We start from the raw sequence: 16,092 nt of genomic DNA on the forward strand, positions 1-16,092 counted from the left end.
CATAGATAAGAATTTTTCATAAACAGATTAAGAACTTTTAAAAATTTTAAATACGTACAAAAATAAACGGAAGAGTATATGTCCCTTTGACCCGTCATCTGGCTTCAGTCATTTTCAGTTTACGGCCATTCTTCTTTCATGTACCTCCCTCATTCACTTCTTTCCTAGGTTGTTTTGAAGCAAATTTCAAACATCATATATTCCATTTGTAAATATTTCAGTATGTATCTCTGAAAGAAAAGGACTCTTTTAAAACTACAGTGCCATTATCAGACCAAAAAAATAATAAACTCATATCAAATTATTCAGTCTTTGTTCACATTTCTAATTGTCTCAGAAATGTCAGGTATGTGTGTGTTTTGTAGTTTGAGGAATCAGGATCAAATAAGGTCCATGCATTGCAATTGGTTGATCTGTTTTTTAGTCTTTTTTAAACTGTAGACTCTCTTTTTTTCCCTTGCAATTTATTTGATGATTACAACCTTATAAATTGGTAATTGTAGCAAGAAACTTTATCAGATTCAGGTTTTTTGTTTTGTTTTGTTGTTCGTTTGCTTATTTTTGTAAGACAACTTCATCAGTGGTGGTATATTCCTCCAGTAGGAGACATAAACTATCTTTGTGATGTTAGTAGCTATTAATGCCTTAATGCCTAGATCAAGTTATTCATTTGTTTTTTGGTTTTTTGGGTTTTTTTGGTGAGGAAGATTAGCCCTGAGCAGCATCTGTTGCCAGTCCTCCTCTTTTTGCTGAGGAAGATTGGCCCTGGGCTAACATCTGTGCCCATGTTCCTCTACTTTTTTTCTATGTGGGACACCTGCCCCACAGCATGGCTTGATAAGCAGTGCGTGGGTCTGAGCCCAGGGTCTGAACCTGTGAACTCTGGGCCGCTGAAGCGGAGCATGTGAACTTTACTACGCCACTGGGCCAGCCCCCAAGTTATTCATTTGGAGCTATAAAATGATGATAGTCTAATTCTGTAATCTTCTTTATTATATGGAATACGTCGATAAAGAGAAACTTCCCCCATGTCTTCTGTTTGGTTTTCCAAAGATGCAATTTGTGTTGGAAAGGCAGGATAAATGTTTGATTTTTATTTTTTTCCTTTTATTTACCAATTTTCAAAATAACAAGTTGGGTTCCTAGCATTTAGGGTATCATTATGACTTCATTGATATAAACATTTATGTTTCCATCCATTGCTGTTGATACCTTATTGACGCTTATATTATCCCATCTTTGGTCAGCTAGAAGTTGGCACCTTAGTCCTTCCACACAACTCTAGTAGCCTCCTTGTAATTTTTTTAAAAACTTCCTGTTTTCTTATATGACAAGATGTTTCATGATCATTTACTTGTCCAGACCTAGAATCAGCCATTTCTCTAAGAAACTCTGATTCCTTTTAGAGGGAAATGGTATTTGGAGACTTCAGTCTGAGTTGAGTTGGTCATAAACATTTTATTCTGATTATAATATGCACAACTTATAAAGTCTAGGTTGGATTTTTTTTTCATTTGTTATTTCATTTGATTTATAAAACCGCTCTTTAACTACTTTAGTTTTTGTGGCAATCTAATATAAAAACGAGTTAGATATAATTTTAAAAGGAGTCATCAAAGAATATTAACACAGAAAATTGCCCCATCTGTTTAGAGTTGTAAGAGGAAGATAAAGTTACACATTTTTTTGGTATCATCATTATAAAACATCTGAAATGCAATATTTCTTATAAAAAAAAGTGAAAAGGAAAAACCAATCATACATAGGCCATTGCTTTTATCGGCCATTGCTTTTATCAACATGATAGAGAAACTCTATCATGTTTGAAATAGGGCCTATCGTATAGATTATTAATTTTCTCTTGTAATCATTTAACTTCAGGGTATTTATGATTAGGTATTTTTTCTTTTTTAGGTTTTCATTAGGGTATTCTACTGCATGTAGCAATGGCCCTGAAATAACTGATTTTGAAAGGCTAGAGAAGCCTAATCTCATTGAGAAGTAATCTTAGACAGAATTAAATACATAATATTCACTTCTTTTGTATTTTTTTTTTTAAGGATCCTTTAGGAAAAAGACCCAATCCTCCCCCTGTTTCTGTGCCCTACTTGAGTCCTCTAGTGCTTCGTAAAGAACTTGAATCTTTGCTAGAAAATGAAGGCGATCAGGTGATTCACACATCCTCTTTCATCAATCAACATCCAATCATTTTCTGGAACCTCGTTTGGTATTTCAGACGTTTGGACCTTCCTAGTAACTTGCCAGGACTTATCCTCACATCTGAACACTGTAATGGAGGTGTACAGGTAGGGTACCAACTTCTATACTTATACTACATTGGTGTTGGCTAGGATGAGGCTTAACTTCAAGTAACAGAAAGTATATAACAATAGAGGCTTAATAAGACATAGGTAATTTCTCTCTCACTTACAAGTTTGGATAGGTGGTCCAAGGATGGTACAGTGTTAGGCACCTGAATCCTTCTATCTTTTTGCTCAGCTGTGCATGACCTCCATTTCTAAGTTCTATACCTGGTCCGGGATGGCTGATTCTACTTTCAGGCTATCACATCCATGTTCCAGCCAGCAGTAAAGAGAAAAATAATGTCTTATTTAGAGACAGTTCCTGGAATTGCACATAAGATTTCCATATGTGTCTCTGGCCTGAATTTAGTTATATGGCCATTTCTAGTTGCAAAGTTGGCTAGAAAAGGTAGCTTTTATTCTGAACTATCATATTGCCAGCTGAAATTCTCACAGCAACTTTATTTTAAAGGACTCATATTATCCCTATTTTTCAGATGATAGAATTAAAAGTTAGAGAAGTTAAGGAATTTCTGCAAGGTCACATACCTAATACGTGACGGGGAGCCAAGATCACAGTCTGGCTGTGTGACACTAATGTCCCTACTTTACTTGTGCTGGGATCCCTGATTGCAGTGGAGACAGTGAGCTCCTAGAGCTCCCTCATTTGTGATACTGAATATTGAGAGACACTCCACACCCCTAATATACACCAGGGGCACAACACGATCCTTTCTTAAAGTATTACAAACTTTATTTTGACTCATTTATTTTAAGTAGTAATTAGTACAACAAGATAGTGGAAACTATTGCAGTTTCTCTTACCTTAAAATTTGTTGTAATGGCAGTTAATCTTTCATGTGGCCACTGTGCCAGTTACCGAGTTGTCATCCCAATCCTTGAAAGTCAGAATGAGAAACCTGCACCTCAGAAAATAATAAGAACATTTATCATCAAATATATACAAAAAATAAAATTTTTACTCAGAATTTTAGGTCCAGAGTTTTGAAAGAACTCATCTGTTTTATATAATCAAGCTTTGCCAGGTCCACTAGTAATTATCATGCTTGGGGCACTAATACTTTCTAATTGATCTCTTTTAGCTTCCTCTATCATCTCTGTCCCAGGATAGCAAACTTGTGTATATTCAGCTGTTATGGGATAATATCAACCTTCATCAGGAACCAGGAGAACCTCTCTATGTCTCATGGAGGAATCTTAGTAAGTAAAATAGAATTAAAGACATAAAAGATTCAAATGGAAAGAACCCAAATATCCATCCACAGGTGAATGACTAAGCAAATGTGGTACAATCCATCCGTACAGAAGAATACTATTTAGCAATAAAGAAGAATAGACTACTGGGGGAAAAATAGAATTAAGGAGATGAGAAAAACAAATTATTTTGCTTTATTTTAAAAATTTTAATTCATTTTCAGTATCTCTTCAAGATTCTTTCCATTTTATAGTTGAAATTGATTTGCTATTGTATTGACCCATTTAACTGTGTCAGGTCTCCAGCTGAGTTGAAGAGTGTTTTTTTTGTGATTTTTCTGTCAAATAGCAATTTGATTAGGTATTTGGAGAGTAAATTCTATATAGTGGAAAACTGATTTGGATGTGTTGGTATAGGATCATAATTTCAATTATCTGGATACTAGTCTCACAGATTCTTGCTTCATTTTTAGTCTTTTATATTTAGAACGTATTTTTACAAGGGGTTTAAAGGGTTATCATCCAGTATTCAGAAGCCCTGTGAGTCACTAAGAAACCACAAACAACTGAGTAGATAAGTGAGCAAATGATATCAATAGGCAGTTCACGGGAGAAACATTAAATGGCTTCTACAAACTGTATTCGTTTGCTAGGGCTGCCATAACAGAGTACCGCAGACTGGGTGGCTTAAACAATAGAAATTTATTTCTCATAGTTCTAGAGATGGGAAGTCAAAGATCAAAGTGGCCGCAGGTTTGGTTTCTCCTGAGGCCTCTCTCTTTGGCTCACAGATGCCCTTTCCCCTGTGAGCACCTGCATCTCCCTCGTGTCCTTTTCTCTTCTTATAAGGACACCAGTCATACTGGAATAAGGCCCCACCCTTATGACCTCAGTTAACCTTAATTCTCCTTTAAAGATCCTATCTCCGAATACAACACGTTGGGGGTTAGAGCTTCAACATATGAATTTTGGGGGAACATAATTCAGTCCATAACACAAACATGAAAAAAACGCTCAATCTTATTATTTAGTGAAATATGACTTTTTTAAAAAAAAAAAAAAGGAAATATAAACTTAGATACATCAGGATGGCAAAAAATTTTAACCATTAGTAATATCTAATATTGCTGAGGGTATAGAGTAAAGGAACACTTTGATATACTGTTAGAAATGTAAAATGATACAGTTCTGGAGAACAATATGGCAGACATTACCCAGATTTAATATGTAGATACCCTTTGACTCAGCAGTCACAATAAGATGACTTTGTTCTATAGAAATACAGTGTATAAAGCTGTCTGTACAATGATTATTTATAATAATGAAAAACTTTAAGTAAATACCTAACAGGAGAATTGTGATAAATCCACACTATGAAATATTGGCAGCCAAGAGAAAGAATGAGAGTCATTTGTATATGGGTGCCTGAAAGGATAGATGTCCATTATATATTGAGTGAAAAAAAAAGACAAGTTGTAGAACAGTATATAATCTTTTCTCTTTTTTGTATAAAAACAAAACCAAAAATATATATGTTTTAATATATGCATAGAAAAAGGTCTAAAACCATATATACCAAGCTGTTAACAGTGGCTACTCAGAAGAGAAAGAGAAAAGTTCACTTATTATTTTATACTGTTTTGTACTTTTTCAACAATCTATCACTGATTTGCAATTTTTTTACTTAAAACTGGAAGAAAAAAATCAGATGTTTTCTCTTGAAATATGCCAGTTGCAAAATTATGGTTAAATATATTATAAGTTATTTTTTTGTCTTTTTGTGGTGGTTGTTCCACTTCTGATATTTGAATGTTTTTTTAGGTAGGAGCAGAGTAACCTTGAAATTTATGCTAGAAAAGAATAGAATTAGAGCTGCCATTTCTTTAGTTGTTTTCTTGCCTCTCTTGAAATAGACAAGTGTTTCAAGATGTTCTGTAATTTGTGGTGGGAATAAAATTTAGAGCTCTCAAGAATGGCCTTGTTTCTTTACTTGATTGGCTGCTTTAAATGAAGAATCGGCATATAAATAACATTAAAAGATATATAAGATATATAAGAATTAAGTGAGTGATGACTTCTGGAATGGCAGTATCCGGAGCTCGGCAGACCCTCTTCCCAGCAACACAACCATAATTGGTGAAAATTATTAAAGAAAAAAAAAATAGTAACGTCTAAGGCTATAGAGCAAATGAAGAAACATTTATTCAAGAAAATATATTAAATTTCAGTAAAAACAGCGAGTTTTGTGGCACTTAAGCTATGACTTGCTGCTTCCCCTCAGCTCCCAGGCAAGGGCTACAGCATCTCCCTGGGAAAGACAGGCTGTCCGGCAGTTCTCACCCTCCCAGCTCTGTATTACACAGGTTAAATTTCAGGGGAGGTGGTGGAGGGTCACTTCTTCCACTCAGCCCCCATTCACTGGGCAGAGGCTCTACCCCCATTTCGGCAAGCTGAGAATACTGGGGCTCCAAGTGTTCTCACTGCATCTTGCTAATAGGGCAGAGGTTTTATGCCAAGAGAGGCAAACTGAAAGGACCACAGGCTACTCCTCCTACCCAGCACCCCATTCACAAAGCAGGAGTGTCATTCCAAGAGAAGGGCCACTGTTCGCAGCCCCAGCTCCAGAGCAGTGGCTCAGAGATTTTACTCGGGGAGAGGCAGGTCATAAGAACAGAGGGCTCTGAAACTCTTCCCCAAAGGAAATGACTTTTATTTGGAATAGAGTGTGGAGAGGTTCAAGCCTGAGGGCACTCTTAGAAATAGTGGAGATTTTGGTGAGAAGGCCAGTATTACTCTACTACAAAAACCAAAGACAGCATAAGAAAAGAAAACTAAAAATATGTATCGCTTATGATTATGGACATAGAAATCCTCCACAAAATACTAGCACACCGAATCCAGCAATATAGAAGAAAGATTGTATACCATGACCAAGTGCAGTTTATCCCTGGCATGCAGTGTTGGTTTAACATTTGAAAATCATTAATGTAATATACCATATCAATAGAATAAAGGACAAAATCCACATGATCATCTCAATGGGCACAGCTAAAGCATTTGACAAAATCCATCACCGTTTGTTAAAAACACTCAACAAGCTAGGACTAGAAAGGAACTTCCTCAACTTGATTATGAGCATCTATGAAAACCCACAGTTGACATCATACTTAATGGTGAAAGACTGAATCCTTTCCCCCAAAGTACAGAAACAAGACAAGGATGTCTGTTTTCATCATTTCTGTTCAAAATTATACTGGAGATTCTTGCTAGAGCGATTAGGCAAGAAAATTAAAGGCATCCAAATTGGAAAGGAAGAAATAAAACTGTCTCTGTTTGCAGATTACGATCTTTCCTATAGAAAATCCTAAGGAACACACACACACACAACATAGGGAACTAATAAATAAGTTCAGCAAAGTTGGAGGATGTAAGATCAATGTACAGAAATCAGCTGTATTGCTATACTTTCAATGAATAATCCCAAAAATGAAATTAAGAAAATAATTCCATTAAAAAGAATAAAATAGATAGGAATAAATTCAATAAAAGTACAAAACTTATACTCTGGAAACTAAAATCATTGTTGAAAGAAATTAAAGACAACCTAAATAAATGGAAAGAAATCCCGTGTTTATGGATCAGAAGAGTTAATATTGTTAAAATGGCAGTACTCCCAAAGTGATCTACAGATTCAACACAGTCCCTATCAAAATTCCAGGTGGCTTTTTTACAGAAATTGACAAGCCTATCCTAAAATTCATATGGATACTTAAGGGACCCAGAATAGCCAAAATAATCTTGAAAAAGAACCAAGTTGGGGGCCGGCCCGGTGGCGCAAGTGGTTAAGTGCGTGCGCTCCACTGCGGCGGCCCAGGGTTCGTCGGTTTGGATCCCGGGTGTGCACTGATGCACCGCTTGTTAAGCCATGCTGTGGCAGCGTCCCATATAAAGTGGGCATGGATGTTAGCCCAGGGCCAGTCTTCCTCAGCAAAAAAAAAAAAAAAGGAGGATTGGCATTGGATGTTAGCTCAGGGCTGGTCCTTCTCACAAAAAAAAAAAAAAAGAAAAAGAACCAAGTTGTAGGACTCATACTTCTCAATTTAAAAACTTACTACAAAGATAATAATCAAGAAAGTGGAATACTAGCATAGAGATAGTCATATAAGTCAATGGAATAGAGTTGGGTTTCCAGAAATAAACCCCTCACATGTATAGTCAATTGCCTTTCAACAGGAGTGCCAAGACCATTCAGTGGGTAAAGAATAGACTTTTCAACAGATAGTGCTGGGACAGCTGGAGCAACGTGCAAAAAAATGAAGTTGGATTGCTTCCTCAAGTTATATATAAATATGAACTCAAAATGGATCCTAGACCTAAATGTAAGAGCCAAAACTATAGAACTCTTAGAATAAAACACAGGAGGAAATCTTCATGACCTTGTTTGGGATGAGGCCTTCTTAGATACCACACCACCAAAAGCACAAGCGACAAAAGAAAAAGTAGATAAATTGGATTTAATCAAAATCAGAAACATCTGTGCTGAAAAATAAACCCTTAAAAAAGTGAAACATCAACTCACAAAATGGGGGAAGATATTTTCAAATAATATATTTTAAAAGGGATTTGTACGCAGAATATATAAAGAACTCTTACAACTCAATAATAAAAAAACAATCCATTTAAAACATGGGCAAAGGATCTGTCTTAGTCTGTTTGGGCTGCTATAACAAAATACCACAGACTGGGTAGCTTATAAAAACCAGAAATTGATTTCAACAGTTCTGGAGGCTGGAAGTCCAAGATCAGGAGGCCAGCATGGTCAGTTGAGGGCCCCTCTTCCAGGTTGCAGACTTTTCATTATATCCTCAGATGGTGTAATGGGTGAGGGGTCTCTCTCCTTTTTTTTTTTTTCTAAGGGCATTAATCCATTCATGAGGGCAGAGCCCTCCCTTATCACCTCCCAAAGGCCTCACCTAATACCATCACATTGGGCATTAGGTTTTCAACATATGAATTTTGGGGAGATAGAAACATTCAGACCATAGCAGGATCTGAATGGACAGTTCTGCAAAGAAGATACACAAATGGCTAAAAGCAAATGAAAAGACGCTCAATATCACTAGACATCAAGGGACATGCAAATCAAACCCACAAAGAGATACCACTTCACACTCACTAGATTGGCTATAATCAAAAGGACAGATACTAATAAATGTTGGTGAGGATATAAAGAAATTGGAACCCTCATACACTGCTGATTGGAATAAAAAATAGTGCAGCTGTTTTGGAAAACAGTTTCACAGTTCCTTAAAGGGCTCAATAGAGTTACTGTATGACATAGCAGTTGTACTCTTAGGTATAAACCCAAGAGAAATGAAAACTATGTGTCCATATAAAAACTTGCACACTGTTCTTAGCAGCATTTTTCTTAATTGCCAAACAATGGAAACAACCTAAATGTCCATCAACTGATGAATGGATAAATAAAGTATGGTATATCCTTATAATGGAATATTATTTGGCAATAAAAATAATCAATACTGATACATGCTACATCCTGGATGAATTTGAAAACATTATAGAAGAAGCCAGTCACAAAAGAGCACAGACAGTATGATTCCATTTATATGAAATATCCAGAATAGGCAAATCTGTCGAGACAGAAAGTAGATTAGTGGTTGCCTAGGGCTGAGAAGACAGAGGAGTGACTACTAATAGGTAGGAGGTTTCTTTTGGAGTGATAAAAATGTTCTAAAATTGATTGTGATGGTTGCACAACTCCATGAACATACTTAAAACCACTGAACTGTACACTTTAAGTGGGTGAATTGAGTGGTTTGGGAATTGCATCTTAACAGAGGTGTTTTTAAAAAATTGAATTAAAGGAGAAATAATGAAGTCGCATATTACATTTGGGTTAGGCTCTAAAATCACAGCATAACATGCAAGTCAAATCTATTCAAAGGTTATCATTTAGCAGGTAGAAGAGCTAGGATCAAAACCCCTAGCAGCCAGTGTTTCCTCTTGTATTCTAACAGAGAACTTTGCTATTTCTTTGGTTGAACACAAATGAAGTATTACTAGTTGCCTTTATTAAATAAGGGGCCGTGTTGTATGAAAAATACAACAGCTTGCTTTATGACAGGCACTCAAAATGAGCCTGCCTGGGGAGCTATTGAATACATATTCCCCTCTCAACTAACGTCGGCATAAATAAAATTGTATGGTTGCTGGAATTACCTACAGTATTAAAGTTTTCCCTTTTTCTGGGCAAAGCACACATTGTTGATTTTGTATATTTTTAATGTTAGTATGATTCAATTCCAGTTTACCATTGAAGCACTTTTGTAATCTATGAAATCTGTATAAATGTTTGTTCTTAATAATTCTAGAATTACCCTTGTATCAATTAGGATTATACTCTGCTATAGTTAATAGAAACTAACATGCTTAAACAGGCAAAGATTATTTTCTCATATAAAGAAGGAATAAAGTAGACATTGCAGGACTGGTAGGCAACTCGTGTGTCATCAGGGACCCAGGCTCCTTTTGTTGTGTCTGCTTTTCCATCAGTAAAGGTTACTTCATGGTCACGAGATGGCTGCTGGAGTATAGGCTGTCACATCCCAGCCTCCATCAGGAAGCCAATCCAGGGAAAGAGAACAGGGATAGGCCTCTCCTATCTGAAGAAAGCAGGAAAATATTTTTTTAGCTGGTCCCATTGCCACATAATTTTACTAGTAGGAGGGAGGTAATGTTGAATAAAAAACTAAAAAATGCTACAACTCTGGGAAAAAACTTCTTTAATAGTTAGAGTGGATAAATGTATTCTTAATTACTGTGTTCTTATTATTAGATTCTGAAAAGAAATTGTCTCTGTCAGAGGAACAACAAGCAACAAGCACTTTAGTAGAAACCATCAGGCAGAGTATTCAACATAATGATGTTCTTAAACCCATCAACCTGCTTTCACAGCAAATGAAGCCAGACATGAAAAGACAAAGGTAATAACCCAGTATTTTTTGTTTGATATCACTCAGAATAATTTCATGTTTTTTAAAAATTATTTTTTAAATATCTTTGGTTGTAAAAGAAACACATACTCATTGTAGAACATCTGATTGTTTTAAAAAGTGCTACCCAAATGTATACATTCATACTTGAGCACAAACATAATAAAAGTGTCTGTCTGGGGGAATAGATTAAATTTTAAGAGGTAATTCATTCATGTCTAAATGTACGGAGTCTTTTGGGTTTCCTGCTGTTCACTGGAAACCTTCTGTGAACTTGTTAACATTGATGTTATACATATGTACTCCTTGTTCGGGCCTTGTCATACCCACACATCTTATCTTTTCTTGTGGGATGTTAAAAAAAAATATGGGTTTAGGACTAGAAACAATTTAGGAAAGTGATGGAAGCAGTGAATTACAAAGGATATGGAGCTATCCCGATCCTCTTACTATTGTCTGCCAACATGCTTGGATCAGTGCTCACCCCAATCTCAGCATAAGTGAATTCTGCAGTGGAAGCTTCAGAAAAGGGGACATCATAAATTCTGTCAAACATTAACAGTGTTTCCAGGTCCTTTTCAAGATTCTTCGGTCATGGCATCTTTGAAGATAATCTCAGAAGTGATAGGGCAAGAATTGATAATGAAAATGGATGGATCCTCTTGTAATCTCAACGGTTGAGGTAGAGATGACCTCCTTCACAGTCTAAAGAGCAGCTAGTTTCAAGCATCTGTAGTTTAGGGGCAGGGAGGGAATATTAGAAATGACATTTTATGGCTTCTGAGGCTTCTAAAGAAAGCTACTTGGAGCATCATCAGAATCAGCATTACTCTCTAATTTTTCTTCTATGTAAATACTTAGAAATCAGTTCATTTCTTAAGTTTTCTCCTCATTTTTAACAACTGAGTCATGAAACTCATTTTAAAGGTTTTATTTGTGACATTTTTATGTTCACAAATCAAATGAAGGTGATTTATCCTTTACTGTTGGATTAAATAGTAGAGACCACACCATCTTTCACACTGTTTGTGTCCAGGGGTTTTAGACTCCCAGCTTACTTACAAATTAATCTGTTACTTTGTCAAGCAGCAAAAGATGAGAGAAAACTCTGCTTTTGTAAACTTTAATTAGAAATTACAGATAAAACAGTTATCTACTACTTATATTGTTTAAAAATTTATAATAAAGTTAAAATAAGCCATTTTTAATTGTAAAACAGTGTGAAGCTTTATGCCCATTAACTTTCGACTTTTTAATTTGAAATAGAAATACACAGGAAGTTGCAAAAATAGTACAAAAAGTTCAGTGTACCCGAGCTTCCCGCAAAGGTGACATCTCATTTAACTGTAGTGTAATATCAAAACCAGGACATTGATATGGGTACATTACTGTTAACTGGACTACAGAACTTAATCTTTTTTCACCATTTTAAAAATCCTTTGTATGTGTGTATTTTTATGCTCTTTTCCCATTAACTTTAAAAATATTTGTTTTATAGGAGTTTATACAGAGAAATCCTCTTCTTATCCTTAGTGTCTCTTGGAAGAGAGAATATTGATATTGGTAAGTTGGTTAATTAAGGATTACTAGAAGTTCTTAATTTTATTTTCTAAAGTAATTTAAAAAATTGTAACTGGTATAGGTAAAAACTCCACTTGCCTTTAAAAAGATTTCTACCTTTAAATATGCAGTTTAAATATATAAATAAAATGTGGTTTGACTACTGTTTTTAAATGCATGGCTTTTGCCTTCTTGAGTAACAGATACTTACTGCATTTTTGAAAATGTCTTTCAGAGGCTTTTGACAATGAATATGGACTTGCATACAGTAACCTACCTTCAGAGATTCTTGACAAGTTGCAGAAAATTGATGCTCCACCAAGTGTCAATGTGGAATGGTGCAGAAAGTGTTTTGGAGCGCCTCTCATTTAAATAAGAGATTCAGTAGATTTTTGACACAAAGCTGGGGGAATAGATTCAATCTGGAAGCATTCAAAGTTTGTTCCAAATGTTAAGAATTGGTGAAAACTGAAATCAGGTAACTCTTGGGACAATATATAATGAAATGTAATTCATACTGAATCATCTCGCAATGTAAAAATGCCATTAAAACACCCCAGGGTTTATTGATGTTGAAGATTTGCAACTTCTGAACTGTTTATCTGCCTCTGCTGAAAACTGTTTTTGGATTTCTCAGTATTTGTAGTAGTTTGATAATGAGAAACCACATTCATCCTTGGCATTGTTTATATTTGAAGCTCTGGGGTTTGGGGAATGGCAAATTAATATAAACTTGCCTAAGCCCAAAACAAATGAAATAATCTCAAATTATAAGAGCAACTATTTGTGTATGTGTGTATATATAAGTGTGGCTGTGTAGGTTTGTGTATATACAGCCAAATTATATTTATTAAAATTCTTAGATTGCGTGTTGCAATACAGTTTTCTGAAAGGGGTCTCCAACTATTAAATAAGTGACTACTACTAAATTCATCTGTAGTCATTAATCTCAAAATTATACCTGAAAGTCTGATGACAACTGCGTTGCCTCCGGTTTTGAATTTAATATGTATCTTCACCCTTCATATTATGTATTATCTTCCTTAATGGATTTTATCTTGAATATCCAGTTGCTTCCTTTCATCCTCTTCCCAATACCATGTTAATTTGCAGCAGCTTTAAAATTGGAATAAATGAGCCAATCAGATAGTTTAAATGAAATTAACTCAGCTTCATAATTTACAAAATTGGAACATGCTTAAAATGCGTGTGTATATTGTCTTTGGACCTGAAATTGTTTAGGCACATAAATTGTTGCTATTGGTCACTTTTAAAAACCTGTGGGATAAACTTGCACTGCACAGAAATTTTATTCTTGTATAATAGATTTGTATGCTTATTATTTGTGCATTTGTAAATACTGTTTTTTAGGATGAATCAATTAAGTCTTAAAATTTTAAGCTTATTGAGCTTGTTGCCAGTAGGTTTAAGAAAATCATGACCTCACATGCCTCACTCGGACATTTATCATGCCTTTTGTTAAAAACATCCCTTACGAAAAGTCAAATTTGCCTTAACTCCGTATGGTTTAAAAAGCCAATGGTAGTGTGTGTGCTTTTACAGTAATTATGCAGATGACTAAATCAGTTGATACAAAAAATTTTTTCCAGGTGGTACATTTAACAGCACAAGTCTCCCTTCCACCTGGTATAATCTTTTAAAAAATTAAAAATTGTTACTGTAGTAGTTTTTCTACATTTCAGGGTTAATCTGACCTATGCAGAATTCTAGTTTCAATTTAGTACTTAAGTACTTGTGAACGTACGAAGTGAAAGAACTTGTCAGAAATTATGTACAATTCTCATTACCTTAAAAACGGATTTTTTGCACTGTCTCAGAGTATATATTTTTGCAACTTAAGGCTTGGTACTAGTTTTAATATACCTAACACTTATTGCCCCAACAGAAAGTTTGGAATTGCCTTGCATATAAAAAAATTGAGGTTGAATAAAATGAAAAATTCTTATGTTTGCTGTGCTTGTCTCTGTTACACTTTTAAGGCTCTTGAAATGTGTGCAATTAATTTGAACCTTTGTGATCTTTAGAATTCCAACATTGTTTTTCCATTTCTTCTCTGTAGTCTTCATTAACTTGAACTAAATTACTTAACAAAGCACTTCCCACTGAAAAACAAACCTGTAATGAACATGTCCTTACACATTTAAGAATACTTGGCTATATTGTATCAAATTATAAGTTTTCTAATAACTTTTTATAACATTCAAAATAACTTAGCCATTATATACTGGAAACCTTAGCGTGCTGCTGTCCTTTAGACATTGGAGCTGATCTGTTAAAATTGCTTAAAGGCCTTTTCTAGCACCTATCACAGAAAGGGTACCACTAAAAATTTATAGCTAAAAACCAGATATCAAATCATTATAGAAAGATTTAGAAGTATCTAGAATGACTTGTAGCACTATATAAAACTTAAATCCTGATAACTTCTGAAAGTAATCTTTCAAATTAGTCCAAATTTTTTAGTTTTACCTTAATAGAGGCTTTAGATCAGACAGCCTGATTAACTTTAGCTGCATTTTGTAGGTTGATTATAGCAACCTGCATGGTTAATTTGTTAACTAATGAGCATAAATAAGTCTCCTATAACTGTGAAATATTCTGTTATTGCCCTTTTACTTCATTTTTGGTACACACTAGTAAATACAGGATTGAACATTTTTCTAATGAAATATTCTCCAACATCCCTAAAAAGTTCTCCATCTTAATCTGCCAGATTCATGAGCCTTTAGTCTAGACCACCCGTATCTATCCACTTTAGTGACTGCACTCCTTAAAATGAGAAAGCAGGGTTGTTCTCATGTTTTGTGCATTAGAACCAAACAGGTTCTGGTGAATACACAGTTCTGGACTATACCCCCAACTAACCTTTTGGCCTTTAAGTTACCCCCTACGACTGTAGTATGTCAGTCCCTTTTATTTTAGCTTTTTAAAATGCTGCATTTTCCTTTTAAGTTCAATTTACACTGTCAATTGACTTCTTTCCATGTTATGCAACTTTAATAGTATGTATTAAGAGCAATGGGGATCTTACTATTGTCTGGGAATCTTGCTGCTCACAGTACAGTCCAGGGACTGGCATTGGCTTCAACTGGGAACTTACTAGTAATGTAGAACCTGGGGCCCCACTCAAACTACCCAACCATAGTCCATAGTTTAGCCAGATCCCCAGGTGATTCATATGCACATTTAAATTGTGAAGCACTGCTTCAGTCTCTGTTAAAGCTATTTAAAAATTCTGACCTGTGGTTAAAATATATACTTCAGCAAACATGGAGCTCCTTTTCTTCACCCTTAAAGCCTAACGTGCCTTTTTTTTTAAGACCCTTTTAATCTATGAAGATTAGTTCTAACGATTACTACAGAAACTAGACATGGTACATTAGGAAACGTATACTTTCTCTTTTTGCATTCTTCATTGATGCAAGAGCGTTTAACTCCTTTTCAGAGTGTGACACAGAATAAAAGCATGAATAACAACTCAGAGAGCTTTCTGTTAATGCAATAAATTTGCACTGGTTTTAAAAGCTCTGTGAACTGTTTTAAAATGGTATCCATTACCTATGCTTTTAATGAGTTTTTAAAAAATATGACAAATGTCCATCTTCAGAGGGCACTTTTCATGTATTATGTATAGATCTTTAAAAACTGTATTCCTCAAAATAAAGTGTGTAAAAGATTAATAGTCCTAGTCATTTATTTCCCCTAAATTGTTCCATTGCTTTGCTGAAAAGGCAATAAATCCTTATACTAAGAATCCTTTCCTGAGCCACCCACCAAAAGAAACCCTGTCCTGGCATTTCTTCCACTACCACAGTACAGTCTCAGTCTCTGAATTTGAAGGATTTCACTTTCAAGTATCTCTTGCAGACTTTATTTATCCACCATTAGATTGCTGGATACAATACCCCCCCTTTTCTATGACCTGAGTCTCTCTCCCTTCATTTATGTAAGTTTTATCATCAACAAAAAGTCAAAGGAGA

General features: G+C 35.1%; 1 protein-coding gene across 3 annotated transcripts in view; it reads left to right on the plus strand.

Annotated features, from left to right (window-relative positions):
- DENND4C (DENN domain containing 4C) overlaps window positions 1-14,057 on the plus strand; it is a 117,487-nt gene extending 103,430 nt beyond the window's left edge. For all 3 annotated transcript variants that reach the window (XM_058565862.1, XM_058565864.1, XM_058565865.1), the window contains 5 exons: window positions 2,061-2,306; window positions 3,407-3,524; window positions 10,375-10,522; window positions 12,030-12,094; window positions 12,327-14,057. In XM_058565862.1, coding sequence (XP_058421845.1) covers window positions 2,061-2,306; window positions 3,407-3,524; window positions 10,375-10,522; window positions 12,030-12,094; window positions 12,327-12,463 — 714 coding nt within the window. In that variant the 3' untranslated portion in view covers window positions 12,464-14,057. The remainder of the gene's footprint in view (window positions 1-2,060; window positions 2,307-3,406; window positions 3,525-10,374; window positions 10,523-12,029; window positions 12,095-12,326) is intronic.
- The last annotated feature ends 2,035 nt before the right edge of the window (window positions 14,058-16,092 follow it).

Source organism: Diceros bicornis, chromosome 22 (assembly GCF_020826845.1).
Source record: "Diceros bicornis minor isolate mBicDic1 chromosome 22, mDicBic1.mat.cur, whole genome shotgun sequence".
Classification (NCBI taxonomy): Eukaryota; Metazoa; Chordata; class Mammalia; order Perissodactyla; family Rhinocerotidae; genus Diceros; species Diceros bicornis.